We start from the raw sequence: 18,060 nt of genomic DNA, 5'->3' as shown, positions 1-18,060 counted from the left end.
CCCAGCGCCGCGCCCCCCAGCGCCGGCTCACAGACCTGCAGCCCGAGGAGGCCCTGTGCCGGCTTAATGTGCTGCTGCCACCGCCTTGAAACCTTAGTAGTTTCTGAATGCTAAAATCCAAAACCAGTTGTTGTTGAGCGGATGCCAACTCATGGTAACACCACGTGTGTAAGCGTAGAACGGTACTCCAAGTGTTTTCAATGACTGATCTTTTGGACGTAGATCACCAGGCCTTTCTTCCGTGGTGCCTCTGGGTGGACTCAAACCTCCAACCTTTCAGTTTGCAGCCAAGCTCTTAACTATTTGCACTGCCCAGGGGCTCCCAATTTTTTTAACCAGGGGCCAGCATTTTTATTTTGCACTGGGCCCTAAAAATCCTGTAGCTGGCCTTGATTCCCACATTCTGATATTCAGGGTAAGCCCACGTGGATTTTGTGAGGTTTAGGGGAGAAGGGGTCAGGTAGAAATGGATACATCTTCCTGATTCAGTTTTCAGGGAAGGGAAAACAAAGGGTCCCCGAAGAAGCGCTTGGACGTGCGCTTGTCAAGGACTTCCAGCATGGAGCGGGGCAAGGAGAGGGAGGAGGCCTGGAGCTTTGACGCCGCGGCGGAGGGCAGGCGGACGGCCGTCAAGGAGTCGGAGGAGAACAAGGAGAACCTGCTTATGGACTCCGAGCTCAAGGACGACTTGCTCCTGTATCAGGATGAGGAGGCGCTGAACGACTCTATCATCTCTGGTGAGGACCGGCTGGGTGCTCCGGGGGGGTCTCCTCCCGGAGGGAGCATCGGAGGTGGGCGTGAGCCTGTGTCTGAGTTAGTGTTTCTGCCTGCTCACGTGGAGGGGGCACGGCCCAGGGCCTGGAGCTGGAGCAGGTGGGGAGGGAGCCACCCATCCACAAATGTGCCTTCCCCAAAACCCGCTGGGTGTGCATGCCGCGGGCTCAGGGGTGGACTAGGTGACACCTACATGGACTTGTTTTAGCTTGATAATTATGTATTAACTTTCATGTGTATTAGGAAACCCTGAGTTTGGTGCAGCAGTGACTTTGTAAGCATTTCTGCCTAGGACAAGCTGAGTGATAAAGTTCACCGAGATGTTGACGTTACATGGGGTGTGCAGATGTGGCAGGAGGTGGCTTGGGGTGCGTGGACATCCGATGTTTAGAAACTACAGAAAAGAATTCAAAGGGAAGGGTGCATGAGATGGCAGTGGAGAGTGGGCTCATGTGACTGCCTCAGACACTTATTTTTTGGGGCACACAATTCAATCCGTAGCACCTTCCATGTTGCTTGTCCTGGGGAACATAATCGGGGGTCTCTGAGCCCCTGAAATCGCTCCCAGAAAGGGCTTCTCTGCTTTTATCACCTTCTCGAAAGCGTCCGTAACTCCCGAAAAGTTACGAATCTCTACTCAAAATACTTGGGGTGGGGGGACAATTCAATATTGGTGATAGAAAAGGTTTATAAATAAAACCTTCCTTTTGGGGAAAAATCGGTCCCGGTAGGAAAGGCCCCTGGAAGCATCCTGCTTTGCCTGAGGCAGCAGGTTTTACTGCGTCTTTCTGCAACATGTGGTTTCAAACCTTGGGTCTAGTTCTTGTGCCTGCTACTTTGAGATCTCGGTGGTGTTGAAACAGAAAAGCACCAGGCAGTGGATTAATCAGTTATTAATCATAGCAACCACAATTTTATTTACATGCAGTTTACTGTTGATGGAGTTTTTCAGGCATTATCTTGTCCCATGTGAATACTCTAGGGAAATTTTTGTCAAGCATGTTGTCAACCTGCATTCTCTACAGCCTGGGAAACCCTATGAGATAGTTCCTCTGTGTCACAGGAGATCACTGTGAGTCGGAACCGACTCAGCGGCACCCAACAACAACAATTTTGGAAGTAGATTGCCAGGCCTTTCTTCCTAGTCTGTCTTAGTCTGGAAGCTCCCGATCTCGTCGATACCCCATGCTGCTTTGTACCGTTCCTGTGAGCAAACGGGACCCTTGTTCCTTGGCCAATTTGTTGACTTAACAAGAGCGTCGCTGTCCCTGCAGACAGACAGGCATACCTGCTCCGCGTCTGGAAGAGCAGTGTGTGCGTTTGTAATTGGACCACGTTTGCTTACTCGCTTAGCAGGGAGCAGGGACAAGGAGAATTAGACCGTCACCTGAGCCTGGGTCAGCAGGACAGGCTGAAGGGTCCCTCGAGTTGGAGAGAGAGGTCCGGAGCAGGCCTCCAGGTATCCTGCAGGGGGCCACCTCTCCCAGGCAGTGGGAGGGACCCTCCAGGGCCCCAGACTGCAGGACCGAGTGTCCCTTTTACTGTGTACCATGGGGGTACCTGGGATCATCCCTGTGCCCCTGGCCCCCCAGGCTTCCTCATTAACATGAGGTGACAGTCTTCCTGGCAGGCTGTCGAGGGGGTGAGTGAGATGGCACCATTGAGGGGCTTAGTGCTGGGCAGGGCCCCTGACAGTGTCCTCATCATCGTCATCCTGATGTGAAAATGGAATCTCAGCACCCCCGCCACCTTGAGAAAACGAGCATCCTGGATTCCTTTAATCAACATGCCCAGCACATCTTAACCACTCCTGGGGGGAGGCTGGGCCCTGCGGTAAATGGGGTGTGGAGGTGGGTGGGGCCATGGCCTCCAGGAGGAGGGGTGGAGGGACTGCTCACCAGGGCTTCTCCCTAAAGTCTGAGCCCTAGAGGAGCGCCTTCCGCCCCTCCGCCCCCACCTAGTGATACCTGTGCATTACCGCGTGTCTGTGTCACCCATCTGCAGACCCAGCTACCAGTCAGACTCTGTTTTCAGTTGGTCATTGTCCTGGTTATCTAGTGCGGCTGTGACAGAAATACACTCAGTGGATGGCTTTAACAAACAAATTTATTCTCCCACAGTCTAGGAGGCTAGAAGTCTGAAGTTAGGACGCCAGCTTCAGGGGAAGGCTTTCTCTCTGTCAGCTTTGGGGGAAGGTCTTTGTCATCAATCTTTCCCTGGTCTAGGAGCTTCTCAGTATAGGTACCCCTGGTCCAAAGGATGCACTCTGTTCCTGGCACTACTTTCTTGGTGGTATGAGGTCCCCTTGTCTCTCTGCATTCTTCTGTCTTTTATATCTCAACAGAGATTGATTCAACATACAACCTAATCCTGTAGATTGAGTCCTGCCTCATTAACATCAGAGAGGTAGGATTTACAACACAGGAAAATCACGTCAGATGACAAAATGGTGGACAACCACACAGTACTGGGAATCGTGACCTAGCCAGGTTGATAAAAATTTTTGGTGGACACAGTTCAATCCATAAAAGTCGTGGTCCTGCCAACATGGCGTTTGCGAGTTGGATGAGCAGTGAGTGCTTGTCAGGGTGTCCGGGAGTAGCTTGTCAGGGTGTCAGGGAGTAAAGTCACAGCAGCCCCGGCGGAGGTCTGCCCCATGCCCGCTGTGCTCAGCAGGCTGTGTCGGGTGCTGTTCCCAGGGTGACGATGTAACATGTCCCCCTAACATGTCCCTGAGGTATGACTGCCCCAATGCATGGTGCTGTGAGCCCAGTAAAGCCCAGAGCGCACGAGGAAACTAAAGCTCAGAGAAGCTCATGTTTGCAAAGGGGCAGAGTCAGGATTTAACCTGGAACGCTGGACTCCAAACCCCGCAATGCTGGGCCACGGGGCTGTGCTGGTAACACCCAGAGAGGGCAGAGGTGGGGAAAAGTCAACGCTCCTCTACCTTGTGGTGCGACCACAAGATGATGTGCCCTCTGTAAAGCGCTGACAGACTTTCAGTGCACAGACCTGCTGTTCCAGCAACTTCGCTTTCAGGAATTTCTTCTCCAGCCATCCTCGCACGCAAGCATAAAGGTTTATGTAAGTCAAGGCTTCTGAGCCACAGCTCCATGACATTTGGGGCTGGTTAATCTTGTGTTGGGAGGCTGTCTCGTGCATCACAGGGTCTTGCGCAGTCTCCCGGGCCTCTGTCCTCTGGATGCTGTAGCACCACCCCTATGCAGTGTATGGATATGTTGCATATGTTATAGAGTATTGCAAAAATAGTAATGAGGAACAAGTGACAGGCAATAGCACCTGTATATATGAGTGTGAATATTTTCTGCCACAGCCAGACCTAGTGAATCTGTGGGGCTGAGGCCCAACAATCTGTATTTCAGCAAGTGCACGGGGGAGGGGGGTTCCCACACAGGTGGTCCAGAGTTGATCCTTTGTGTGAAATAGTATGAAAGCTAGATGGGAAATATTAAAGTCGAGGAGGGATTTCAGTGTTTTATAGGACTGTAAAAATAATTTTTTGTTGTTTTTGAAAACATACAGAGCAGAACATATACCAATTCAGCAATTTCCATGCGTGCAATTAAAGGACACTGATTACATTCTTCAAGTTGTACAATCATTCTCACCCTCCTTTTCCAAATTGCTCCTCCCCACTTAACCTAAGAGAAGCCCTGGTGGTGCAGTGCTTAAGTACTCGGCTGCTAACCAAAAGGTTGGCGGAACAAACCTACCAGCCATTCCGCGGGAGAAAGATGTGGCAGTCTGCTTCTGTAAAGATTACAGCCTTGGAAACCATATAGGGCAGTTCTACTCAGTCCTACAGGGTCGCTGTGAGCTGGAATCAGCATGACAGCAGTGGGTTTGGTTTTTGGTTTTTTACTGAACATGAACTCACTGCCCCTCAGCTTCCTGTTGTCAGTTTGATCCCATGTAGATGTATCTTAAAAGAGCACAATACTCAAGGCAGACATTCTTTACTAGTTGAGCTAAACTATTGTTTGGTTTGAAGACGACTTCAGGGGATGTTTTTGGTTTAAAGATGATCTCGGCAACATTTTGGGGATTCAGCCAGCCTTCATGGCTTCAGAAAGTCTGAATTCCGTGAGAATTTGAAAGCCTGTTGCTTTATGGAATTTTTAAAATAGTCTTTTTAAAAATGCCTTTGCTGTTTATTCGCCAACTGCTGTATGTCCCAGCTCCAGGCTGAGAAAAAACTAGACCCAGTCTCTACCCTCGGTGGTCTCATGGCGAACATGGAAAGCAGAATTTCCACCCTAGGGGCAGTGCGGTGAACTCAGGCATCTGTAACAAGGCTAGTGTCCCTGTGGAACTCCGGCAGCTGTGTGAATTTGAAGGACAGAGTCCCTGGAATCCTTCCTCCCGTGGGCATGCTGTGAAAAGTGAAGGGGTTTCCTTCTCTGAATCCTGTTTTAAATGCAGCGGAGGGTTTGTTGAAAGGCCCTTTGCAATGAATCCTCCTGTACAGTGAAGAATCTTCGAACGAGTGAGGACTCAGCTGTCCTCATCATCCCGTGAATTCACAGAAGGAAGCAGTTGCCGCCTTTTCTTGGAGGATGGGGCTCTGGGGTTTCTCCTCACGGACACTAGATGGCGCTGCAGACAGTCACTGGGATGCAGGATGCTGGGGAGACCTAGTCTGGTCCCTTTGGGACAACCTGGTGGGAACCTGGGAGTCCCTGGGGGGTGCAAACAGTTAAGGTGCTCAGCTGCTAACGGAAGATGAGAGGTTTGAGTCCACCTATAGGTGCCTCGGAAGAAAGGCCTGGCAATCTACTTCTGAAAACTCAGCCTTTGAAAACCCCATGGAGCAGTTCTGCTCTGACACACGTGGGGTCACCGTGAGTCACGGTCACCGTGAGTCCGCATCAACTCCCTGGCAACTGCTGTTTTGTTTTTATTTCTGTGGTGAAAATACACTCAGCAGCTGGGTTTAACTGAGCAGCGCTTCGTGGGGACACATTGTGAGGTCTGGTGGGTCTCGTTGACACCCAGCAGGCAGAGCTGCCACTTCCTCAGCTTTTTGGGGGGTTGTTAACTTCATGCCAGAGCCCTGGTGGCACAGTGGTTAAAGCACTCCAGTGTGAACTGAAAGGTCGGCCATTTGAACCCACCAGCCGCTCCATGGGAGAAAGATGTGGCAGTCTGCTTCCAGAAAGGTTTACAGCCTTGGAAATCTGAGGGGGCGGTTCTGCTGTGTCCCACGGGGCTGCTGTGAGTCGGAATCACTCGGCAGCTGTTGTCCCTTCTTACAGTTGAGGAGGCTGAGAAGTGAGGGAACAGGCCTTTGTGTGTAGCCCCCATTCATGCACCCAGCTCTCCCCAGCACGTAGCCGATGTTTGGCACGGGTGAGCCAGGGCCCCAGCCTTCAGGCAGCCCGCAGCAAGTGGGGCCCTACAATCCCCGAGAGGCGATTTGAGGAATGAAGGACAAGGACTGGGATGCGTGAAGGACACCCTGTGATTCTGCATCCAAAAGCAGCCACCTCAGCCCCCGGGTGACACCTGTCGGAGGCACTGAGGCGGGCGCATTGTGTGGGAATCCCTGGGGTCTGCGCGGGCACAGCTGGCTGAACAACCGCCCCAGGTGATCCTCACTGCAGACGGGGTGGAGGAGGAGCAGTCTTCCGGAGCCCGATTACCTAGACGGAAGGAGACGGGACTTCCGCAAAGATACAGGTGGAGACTTGGGGGGCACCCACACCATCCTGTGGGCTTTCTGGAGCCAGCGTGTGCCCTCGGGCGTGGCTGGGGCGGGGCGAGAGACCTGTCTACGTTACCGGAAGATCGGTGTCATCCAAAAGGCAGCAAAGCTGGAAGCCGAGGAACGCAGCCCTGAATCCCCGCCTGTGGCTGTGTGACCCTGGGCAAAAGCTATCATCTCTGTGCCCCCTTCCAATCTGCAAAATTGGAATGCTAAATCCCGGCACCCACCTCCGGGACTGAGAGAGTGAAGTAATTTTGAAAATGCACACAGGCTGCTGTCAGCCCTGTGTCTGGTATACAGCAGGCGCTCCTTAAATGTTGGCTGCTCTGGTGCCCCTGTTGGTGGGCAGCATTGTCTCTGCTTCCCATTCTGACCCTGTGGGCAGGATTCCTGCCGTGGAGAGGCCCCCAGGCTCTGGTAGGGAGGTGGGGAGGCAGAGGGAAGCCAGGACTGGGGCTGCTGAGGAGGTCCTGGCTTGGCCCAGGGAGAGAGGCTGAGGAGCCTGGGGAGACTGAGGCAGAGAGGAGAAACGAGGAAGTGAAATGACAGGAGCTGAGAGTGACTGAGAAAGCAGGGTGCCATCTCGGGGAGATTCCATCTCCTTGTTGGAGGAGCCAAGTGGCCACTTCCAGATCGATCTCCCTTAAAGCTGTATGTGGAAAGTTCCGTGGCTGGAATGTGGTGGGTCTGGGCTAGAACTTAGTTCCCCAGACACAGACCCTGACTCTTTCCCCAACCCTTCCTACGTCTACGCAGCTGCTACCCTTCCTACGTCTACGCAGCTGCTACATAAAGTGCGACACCCTTGCTCTTCTCTTTGTGACAGACAGCCATGCTCTTGCCAGAAAACAGACTCCATTGTACTCGGGAGACGCGTGATCATGGAGATCCACAGAATTATTTCCTAGAATTGTAATTCTGGCTCACATTCGAGATGCAAACCCAAAGGTGCGTCCCTCCCTGGAGAAATCCCCTTACAGGCCATCGGACATTTCTCGTGAGGTGCTGGACCTGATTTCCCTTTTTTCTGAGCAAGATTGATGAGAAAGAGTAGGTGGGGATGGTTCTGGAAACCGTGCTGACCCACTGCATGGTCTCTGGGGAGTGATGGGGCAGTGTTCTTAGCGAGCGGGAAACCAGAAGCCAGTTCTGTGCTGTCGACTCTGACTCATGACTTTAGCGCTGACTCACCACGACCGTGTGTGTGGAATTTTAATTGGGATCCCACTGACTCTGTGGATCAGTGTGGGGCAAACTGGCGTCCTCCCCATCAGCTTGGTGTATCTCCATCTTTAATGTTTCTCAAGAAATGTAGCTTTTAGTGTACAAGTTCGGTATCTTTTTGTTGAGTTTCTGCCTAAGTATTTCATATTTCTAGGCTATTGCAAATAGTATTTTTTAATTTCAATTTATGATTGTCTGTTGCTAGTATACAGATATACAATCCGTATACTAATCCTCCGGTGTAATGCTTAATAGAAGTGGTGAGAGCGAACGTTCTTGTTCCTGATGGTGTTGCGCGCCGTCACGTCGATTCCGCATAGCGACCCTGTGAGTCTTCTAGGCTGTCATCTTTACAGGAGCAGATTGCCAGGTCTTTTCTCCCATGGAGCCACTGGCAGATTTGAACCGCCAACTTTCAGTTAACAGCTGAGTGCTTAACCATTGCACCACCAGGGCTCCTTTTCCTGATATTAGGGGGAGATTTTTTTTTCATTAATAAGTATGATGTTAGCTATAGGTTTTCATCGATAGCCTTTATTAACCTAAGAAAGTTTCCCTCTAGACATGTTTGCCAAGAGTTTTTGATCAGGAATGGATGTCGAATTTTGTCAAAGGATTTCTCTGGGTCTATTGATATGATCTTTTTTTGTTGTGGTGGTTAATTTTGGTAAATAACATTGATTGCTTTTCAAATGATAAACCAACCTTGCATTTCTGGGAAGAAGTCCCACTTGGCCGCGGTGTATCACCATTTTTATGTATTGTTGGATCTGATTTGCATCAGTGTTCGTGAGGGATATTAATTTTCTTGAAATGTCTTTTCTGGTTTTGACATCAGGGCAAATTCTGGCTTCATGGAATCAGTAAGATATTCCCTTTTCAATTATCTGAAATAATTTGTATAGAAATGACAGTCTTTATTCCTTAAATGTTTTATAGAATTCATCAATACATCCACCAGGTTTTTAACTGTAAATTCTATTTCTTTAATAGATATAGATCTACTCCAGTTATGTATTTCTTCTATAGTGAGCTTGGTTAGTTTGTGCTTTTTTAAAATTAGTCATATTTATTTTATGTTTGCTAAAGATACACAGAGCAAAATATAGACCCATTCGGCAGTTCCTACACGTACAGTTGAGTGACGTTGGTTACTTTCTTCACTTGTGTTAGTGGTCTCGCTGTTTCTACTCAGATTGTTTCACCACCCTTAACATAGACTCACTGCCCCCCAAACTTCTCCCCTGGACTGGAGATCGACTGTTCTCAGTTTGGTCTCATATACATATATAATCTTTTAAGAGAGTGCAATACTCAAGAATACTCAAGGCATGCGTTCCTTACTAACTGAGCTAAACTGTTGTTTAGTCTAAAGATGACTTCAGGGGATAGTTTTGGTTAAAAGTTTAAAGACTATCTAAGGGCAATAGTTTTGTGGGCTTCTCCAGCCTCAGTGAGTCCAGGAAGTCTGGAATCATCAAGAGTTTGAAGTTCCATTCCGCATTTTTCTCCCTTTCGATCAGGATCCATCTATGGTGGCCATGATCAAAGTGTTCAGTAATGGTAGCTGGGTACCATCCACATCTTCTGGTCTCATGACAATGGAGGCAGCAGTTCCTGGAGGCAATTAGTCCTGTAGTCCATCTCCTCTGATTTCCTGGGTCTCCTTTTTCTTCTGTTGCTTCTAGTGAATAGAGACCAATTGTTACATCTTGGATGGCCACTAGCAAGCTTTTGAGACCCCAGGCACTACTCACCAACTTAGGAAGTAGAGCAGAAACTCTAAAAATAGTATTATGCCAATTGACTGGATTGTCCTTCAAAACGATGGCACCGAATCTTTGAACCAAGAAAACTAATCTTATGAGGTGTTCCATTGTATCTAAGTAGTATCAACGTCTTTATCCTGTTATTTTTTTTAAAGCAGTTGTTGTAAGATTATATATAACATAACATATGCCAATTCATCATTTTTCTTGGATACAGCTTAATGATCTCATTTACGTTAGACAAGTTATATAACCTCTCCCCCTGTTCAGTGCCACTTTCCCACCACCATAAACAAACGTCACTATTACCTAGAGAATGACCCCCTCCCCCAACTCCTGGTGGCCTCTAGCAGTCACTGATCTCTGTGTGTTTACCTATTCTTGTCTTTTCATAAAGGTGAGATCATACAGTATTTGTCCTTTTTTGACTGAATTATTTCACTCACCACAATGTCCTCGGGGTTCATCCATGTTGTAGCACGTACCAGAACTTCATCTCTCCTTATGGCTGAGTAATATCCCGTTGTATGTACACACACCACGTTTTGTTTATCCATTCATCTGTTGATGGATACTTAGGTTGTTTCTAAATTTTTGCTATTATTAATAATGCTGCAGTGAACATGGCTGTACATGTCAATTCGTGACACTGCTTTTAGGTCCCTAGTCTAGATGGCTAGGATTGGAATTACTGGGTCATATGTTCTATTTTTAATTTTTTGAGGAATCACCATACTGTTTTCCATAATGATTGTACCATTTTACATTCCCATCAGCAATGGATAAGGGTTACGATTTCTCCACATCCTCACCAACATTTGTTATTTTCTGGTTTGTTTGTTTTTTTAAAATCATTTGCCACACTAGTAGGAGTGAGGTGGTATCTCGTTGTGGTTTTGATTTGCATCTCTGTGATGGCTGATGAGGATGAGCGTCTTTCATGTGTTTGTTGGCCACTTGGGTATCCTCTTTGGTGAAGTGTCTAGTCATGTCTTTTGTCCATTTTTTGTCTTTTTGGTAAGTTGTAGGTGTTTTGTGTATTTTTTGGATATTAGACCTTTATCTAATAGACTGTTCCTGAATATTTTTCCCAGTCTGTAGTTTGTCTTTTTACTCTTTTGACAAAGTCTTTTGATGAGTGTAGGTATTTAATTTTCATGAGGTCCAGTTGTCTATCCAACTCTTGCCGCTCGAAGTTTGTATTTTTCTTTTACAGAAATTTGTTCATTTAATCTAAATTGTTGAATTTATTGGCATAAAGTTGTTTATAATATTCCCTTATATCTTTTTGATAACTGTAGAATCAGATGTGATGTTGTTGTTGTTGTGAGGTGCCATTGAGTTGGTGGTTCCAACCCATAGCGACCCTGTGTACAATGGAATGAAACACTGCCCAGTCCTGCGCCATCCTCACAATTGTGCTTGAGCCCATTGTTGCAGCCACTGTGTTAATCCATCTTGTGGAGGGTTTTCCTCTTTTTTGCTGACCCTCTACTTTACCACGCATGATGTTCTTCTCCAGGAACTGGTCCCTCCTGATAACATGTCCAAAATATTTGAGGTAAGTGAGGTAAGGAGCATTCTGGCTGTTCTTCTGACGGATTTGTTCGTTCTTCTAGCAGTCCATGGTATATTCAATATTCTTTGCCAATAACGTAATTAAAAGGCATCAATTCTTCTTCAGTCTTCCTTATTTATTGTCCAGCTTTCCCATGCACATGAGGTGACTGAAAACACCATGGCTTGGGTCAGGGGCACCTTAGTCCTTAAAGTGATGTCACCTCTCTAATTCCTGATACTGGTAATTTTTGTTCTCTCTCTCTCTTTCTGTGTTTCTTCCTGATCAATCTGGCTAGAGTTTTATCGGTTCTACGTATCTTCTCATAAGAAGCTTGGTGGCTCAGTGGTTAAGTGACAGCTGTTAGCCAAAAGGTTGGTGGTTCAAACCCACCAGCCACTCCAAGGGAGAAAGATGTAGCAGTCTGCTTCCATAAAGATTACAGCCTTGGAAACCCTATGGAACAGTTCTACTCTGTCCTATAGGGTTGCTATGAGTCAGAATCAACTCGATGGCAAATTTTTTTTTTTTGTATGTATCTTCTCAAAGAACGAGCTTTTGACTTTAATGATCTTCTCTATTTTCAATTTTATTGATTTTTCACTTTCATTGTTATTTTTCTTTCTCCCAGTTAACCAAAAAAAAAAAAAAAAACAATCAAACCTGTGGCCATTGAGTTTATTCCAACTCACAGGGACCCTATAGGACAGAGCAGAACGGCCCCGTAGGGTTTCCAGGGAGCAACTGGCCTTTTGATAGCAGCCGAGCCCTTAACGACGGCACCACCAGGGCTCCCTCTTCACTGACTTGGGTTCAACTTGCTCGTCTTTTTCTAGTTCCTTAAGATAGATTCTGAGGTCATCGGTTTGAGATAGTTCTTCTTTTCTAATACAGGCATTTAGAGTGATAAAATTTTCTCTAATACCATGTTGATATGTTGTATTTTCATTTATTTCAAAACCGTTTCTAATTTCCAATTTGAGTTCTTCGTGGACCTGTGAGTTATTTAGGTGTTTTGATTTAGTGTTCAAATATTTGAGTTTTTTAGAAAGATGATTTTGTTATTCATTTCCAAAATAATTGCACTCTGGTCCGAGAACAGACTTTGTATAGCTCGAGTGGGTTACAAATGTATTGAGACTTGTTTTCTGGCCCAGGATATGGTCTGTTTGGTAAACGTTCCGTGTGCGCTTGGAAAGAACGTGTATTCTGCTGGGGCTGGGTAAGGTGTTTTATAAATGTAGGTCGGGTCAGGCTGGTGGATGGTGGTGGTTAAAGTCTTCTGTGTCTTTACTGATTTTCTGTCTGCTGGCTCTAGCAATTATTAGAGTGGGATTTTGAAATCTCCCACTGTAACTGTAGATTTATCTGTTTCTTCTTTTGGTTCTATTAATTTTTACTTTATGTATGTTGAAGCTCTGAATGGGTTCATAAATATGTAGGCTTGTTATGCCCTCTTGATGAAGTTACCCGTTTATCACTGAGATGACTCCCTTTACCCCTGATATGTTCTTTGCTCTGAAATCTGTCTTGTCTGATATCCATATGCCCACTTCAGCTTTCTTTTGATTGATGTTAGCATGGTGTATCTTCTTTCCTCCTGTTCATCTATTTATGTTTTTATATTTAAAGTACATGTTTGTAGGCAGCATATAGCTTGGACTTGCTTTTATATGCTAAAGACGATGTTTGCCTTTAAATAGGGTATTCAGACCATTTACATTTAATGGGATTATTATATCACTCAGCTTAAATCTATCATGTGACTATTTTTTTTTTTCTATTTTCCCATTTGTGGCTTTGTTCCCTTCCTGCTCCTTCACCTTCCTTTGCATTAATGGCGTTTTGTTTAATTAAATTTCATCTCCTCTGTTGGCTTGTTAACTGTAACTGTTCTGTTATTTCAGTGTTTGCCTTAGTCTGTAGTATCTATCTTCATCACCGACTACCTTCAGAAGATGTTATGCCGCTTCATGTATACACGGCTACACCATGCTATATTTCCGTTTCTCCTTTCTTGACTGTCATGGATCGAATTGTATCCCCCTGAAAACACGTGTCCGTTTTGCTAGTCCACGATTCCCGGTATTGAGTGGTTGGCCACCATTTTGTCATCTGATGTCATTTTCGTATGTAAATCCTAACCTCTATGATGTTAATGAGGCAGGATTAGAGGCAGTTATGTTAATGAGGCAGGAGTCAAAATCTACAAGATTAGACTGTATCTTGGGCCAACCTCTTTTGAAATATAAAAGAAAGAAGTGAGCAGAGAGACAAAGGGACCTCATTACCACCAAGCAAGGAGAGCCAGGAACGTGTGTGTTCTTTGGACTTGGGGTCCCTGCGCTGAGAAGCTCCTAGACCAGGGGAAGATTGCTGACAAGGACCTTCCCCTAGAGCCAACAGAGAGAGAAAGCCTTGCCCTGGAGCTGGCACCATGAATTCAGACTTCTAGCTTCCCAGACTGTGAGAGAATACATTTCTGTTTGTTGAAGCCCCCTACTTGTGGTATTTCTGTTACAGCAGCACTAGATGACTAAGACATTGACCTTTGCCAGTGTGTCGGTGTGTATAAAGTGCAGAGGCTGCCTCCTGCTTGGTGAGGTGCGAGCCCAGAGCGCTGCCATTCAGCAGCTGTTGGGGCCACTCTGGTACCTGGGGAGGAGCTGACACTGCCCATCCTGTCCCCTAAGCCCTATCTGTCAGCTGTGTGTTGGAAAGGCGCCCACAGGGTTGCTGGAGTTGGACGGGACCTGCAAGAATCACAGTTTATTTTTTATTTAATATAATTTATTTTTTTTGGCCTGTGCATTGATTTTTATTGGCATTTGCCAATAGAGAACTCCACAGGGCATTAAGCAGGGCTGGTCTAAAGAAAAATCCAAGACTTGTATTTGAAAAACAAAAGGCTTTTTACACTGGGCAAGCTCCTCATCAGGTCACAGACAGACAAGTGGGGTCTTCGGGGACTCCCAGGCAGGTCACAGATGTTAGTTCTCTGGGGACGAGGCTGGGAAGGAGCCTGGCCCAGTCCGCTGCCTCTGGTAGCTGCAGGCTGCTGGTTTTCACCATAAACATACTCACATTTCAAGGCTCCCGGGGAGCTGGAGAGCGAGGATGGGACCAGGACAAGTGAGGACGTTTGTGGCGAGAGTCAGCTGTTTTTCTTGAGTAAACGCTCCCCAGTTGCTGTGAGCCAGTGGTTCATTTCCAGAGTTCTGAAAATGTTAATTTTGACAATTTTTGCTAGTTTTCTCATTGATTTTTTTAAAACAATTTTATTGTGGTAAAATTACATAACATAAAATTTGCTGTTTTAACCATTTTCAAGTGTACAATTCAATGGCATTAATTATATTTACAATACTGGGCAGCCATCCCAGGCAGAAAATCTGTACCCATTAAACACTAACTCCCCACCTCCCCTCCCCCAGCCCCTGGTAAACTCTGATCCACTCTCTGTCTCTCTGCATTTGCCTCTTCTGGATATTTCGTATCAGTGGGATCATCCAATGTTTGTCCTTGTGTCTGGCTCATTTCACTCAGCATAATCGTTTCAAGGTTCACTCACGTTGTAGTGTGTATGACAACTTCCTTCCTATTTAAGACTGAGTAATATTTTAATAAATTTTAATAAATTCTTTACTTTATACAAGGAAACCATATTTTTGGTAAAAATAAAATACCAAAACCCGTTGCTGTTGAGTCGATTCCGACTCATAGCGACCTGATAGGACAGAGTAGAACTGCCCCACAGGGTTTCCAAGGCCGTAACCTTTACAGGAGCAGACTGCCGTGTCTTTCTCCCATGGAGCAGCTAGTGGGTTTGAACTGCTGACCCTTCAATGAGCAGCCAATCACTTAACCACTGCGCCACCAGCCTCCTTATTAAAACAAAACACAAGAGAACCAAAATTAATAAGTAAAATGATTAATTCTTGGCTTTTTGATGCCAATTTATAATACAAATATTTATATTTACAAAGTTGGACACACACACATATGCCTGCTTTTCTATAACTTGCTTTCCTTAGCAATACGTCATAAATGTATTTTTGTCATTCCGTAATGTTGTCGTTATTTGCTGTCAAGCTGATTTCGAGCCATGGTGACTCCGTGTGTGCAGAGTAGAACTGCTCCGTAGGGTTTTCAAGGCCGTGACCTTTCGGAGCAGATTGCCAACCCTGTCTTCCGAGGCACCTCTGGGCGGGTTCAAACCACCAGCCTTTTGGCTAGTAGTTGAGGGCTTAACTGTTGGCATCACCCAAGGACTCCTTAGTAACATGCTGCTCCATTTTTAACAGATGCGTGGTGTTCAAATGGTTCAGGTGCACCGTGATTTTTTAATAAGTCCCCTCTTGTGGGATATTTAGGTTGTACTTAATTCTCACTCTCATAAATAATAGTGAGATAAGCATCCTTTTATTTTTATCATTATTCTTATTATTTTTAATACGTCTCGTTAGTTTTGAGATACATACTCCTGGAAGTAGGGTTTCTGGTTCAAAGGGAAAGAGCATGTCTGGGGGCGTTAGGAGAGGGACGGTCTCTTGCCTCCTGAAGTCTGGACAGAAAGGTCTCGCCTTTCTGTGTCTCAGCTCTTTGCATCCTTCTCGGTGTTAGGCAGCGGGCTCTGAGGAGGCACCTCTTTTAGGTTAATTCTATCAGTCAATTTGAAGCGCCACTCAAATTCATGAAAAGTCCTCTCCTGCTAAGCTATGTTTCCAGAAATTTCCTCTTGTTGACATGTAAGTAGGGAAACCTGGTAACTTCCTGATACTCCGGGGAAGGCCAGTCATCTGTAAGTTTTCACTGCGGTCCTACTGTGTGTCCATGTTGGGCTTTTAGAGGCTAGTTTAATAAGCAGACGAGAATTACTTGCTGCCAGTGGATAAGTTCCATGTGGCGTGAATTATCATTAATATCTAGAAACCTCTGATGACAGGATCTTTTTCTCAGCCAAGAACAAATAGGATTAAAGTTTGTAAAGACAAGCCTGAGACGTTTGCAGTCGATTTAAGGACTTACTCTATCAAAAGCTAAAACAGATTAAACCATATTCATTGTAGTTTTATGGTTAAGCATATTATAATTCTCTGAAAATGACAACCCCTTCTTGCCCTATATTAAACCCTTGACCTTCAAGAGGGTTCGTCCCGAGACCTTTGATGTATGTATGCCACCATAGCTTCCGATTTCCCCCATAAAATGCAGGAAGGATGAAGTGAAAAATGCATACGACTCTCCCAGGCCCTTTATGATTCTATAAATACAGGACTCCAGTCATTTATAAAACCATGAAAACAAGTCTGGGATGGAGCCCTCGCTGAAATGGTTTCCAGAATCATCATTTTTCTCATTCTTTATCTAAAGTGCACCTGGCAAACAAGCTGACATTAGAAATTCAAGTCTCGGCTGAGCTCAGCTCTGTGTATCTTACTTTATCCCAAACTTCATTAAATAATTGCACCGGTAGACTTTTGTTCTTGTTTTGTATTCCCATCTCCCATTCTAGGAGTTGATTTTGGGGGGAGCCATTTTTCTTAAGAAATAAAGTTCCATCTATGGAAATGACCGGGTCAGGTGGTGGCTCAAGGCCACAGGATTTGAATCCAGGACCCATAGAACTGTAGAACTGAAACCAGCCTGATACTTTGGAGTTACCTGCAAATAATCAACATCTTCAGTTGTCAGGGGTTGGAAGGGACTCTTATTCAGAAGCTCAACTAAGTAGAACAGTGTCATTTCAGAACACCCTGAATGAATGGCAGCTCTCTGCTTGTGAATGACCTCAGTGCCATTTCTTCCCTTCAGTAAATTTAAACATTTGCCTCTTAGTTGTTGCTCGTGCCCTGATCTCACTCAGCTGATCCTGGACAAGTGCAGAGCACAAAGGCCAGGCTCAGTCCAGTGGACCCTGCATCAGCCTGCCCGTTCACCCAGTCAGCAATATTCGTTGTTGTTGTTGTTAGGTGCTGTGGAGCTGGCTCCTATTCATCGTAACCTCACGTACAACAGAACGAAACATCACCTGGTCCTGCGCCATCTTCACGATCGTTGATACGTTTGAGCCCAGTGTTGAGGCTGTTGCGTCAGTCCATCTCATTGAGAGTTTCCCTCTTTTTGCTGACCCTCTGCTTTACCAAACATGATGTCCTTTTCTAGTCATTGGTCTTTTCTGATGATGTGTCTAAAGTAAGTGAGCCAAAGTCTCGCCATCCTCGTTTCTAAGGGGCATTCTGGTTGTATTTCTTCTAAGATGGATTGTTTTGTCCTTCTGGCAGTCCATGGTATATCAGTACTCTTCACCAGCACTACAACTACCATTATTCACTGGTAGCCCACTCATCAGCACTAGTCTAGGAGCTGGGATACAGGGTGACTGGGCTCATATGGAACTTAGAGCCCCATGGAAGAGACAGATGACAAACTAACCAGCCAGAACATCATCAGATAGGGGACCAGTTACAACCGGGTGATGTGATGTGGACCAGAGGCTCCATTGGGCCTCTTCAAGGAGCCGATGTTCAAGCCGAGCTGTGCAGCTGGGAGGGGGCCAGCCCTGGATAGTTGCCTCTGTTACCTAGTGATGCTATAACAGTAACACCACAAGTGGGTGGCTTAACAAACAGAAATTTATTTTCTCACAGTTTAGGAGGCTAGAAGTCTGAATTCACGGCACCAACTCTAGGGGAAGTCTCTGTTGGCTCTGGAGGAAGGTCCTTGTCTCTTCAGCTTCTATTTCTTGGCTTCTTGGTGATCTTCCTGTGGCATCTGTCTTCCCCCATTTCTGCTCGCTTGCTTGTTTAATCTCTTTTATATCTCAATAGTGATTGGCTTAAAACCCTTTCATGACCTTTGGGATATATGGTTGCCCACCCACCTTTTCTGCCTCTCATGTTTCTTGGGATCCTACTTTTCCCACTAAAACTATTTGCTGCCCCCCAGGGGAGACTTACGCAACAGTGAAAAATGAAAGATACATTTGTTGGCCCAAAATAGCTGGT

The 18,060-nt window shown here is 46.0% G+C and overlaps 1 protein-coding gene across 1 annotated transcript in view; it reads left to right on the top strand.

The window, feature by feature from the left end:
* Positions 1 to 18,060, top strand: part of PHACTR3 (phosphatase and actin regulator 3) — a 193,964-nt gene that overhangs the window by 132,755 nt on the left and 43,149 nt on the right. The window contains exon 10 of the mRNA XM_012558433.1: positions 490 to 737. Within this exon, the coding sequence (XP_012413887.1) occupies positions 490 to 737 (248 nt within the window). The remainder of the gene's footprint in view (positions 1 to 489; positions 738 to 18,060) is intronic.

This window comes from Trichechus manatus, unplaced genomic scaffold (genome assembly GCF_000243295.1).
Source record: "Trichechus manatus latirostris isolate Lorelei unplaced genomic scaffold, TriManLat1.0 scaffold00008, whole genome shotgun sequence".
Classification (NCBI taxonomy): domain Eukaryota; kingdom Metazoa; phylum Chordata; class Mammalia; order Sirenia; family Trichechidae; genus Trichechus; species Trichechus manatus.
This window is presented reverse-complemented; position numbering and strand designations above follow the sequence as displayed.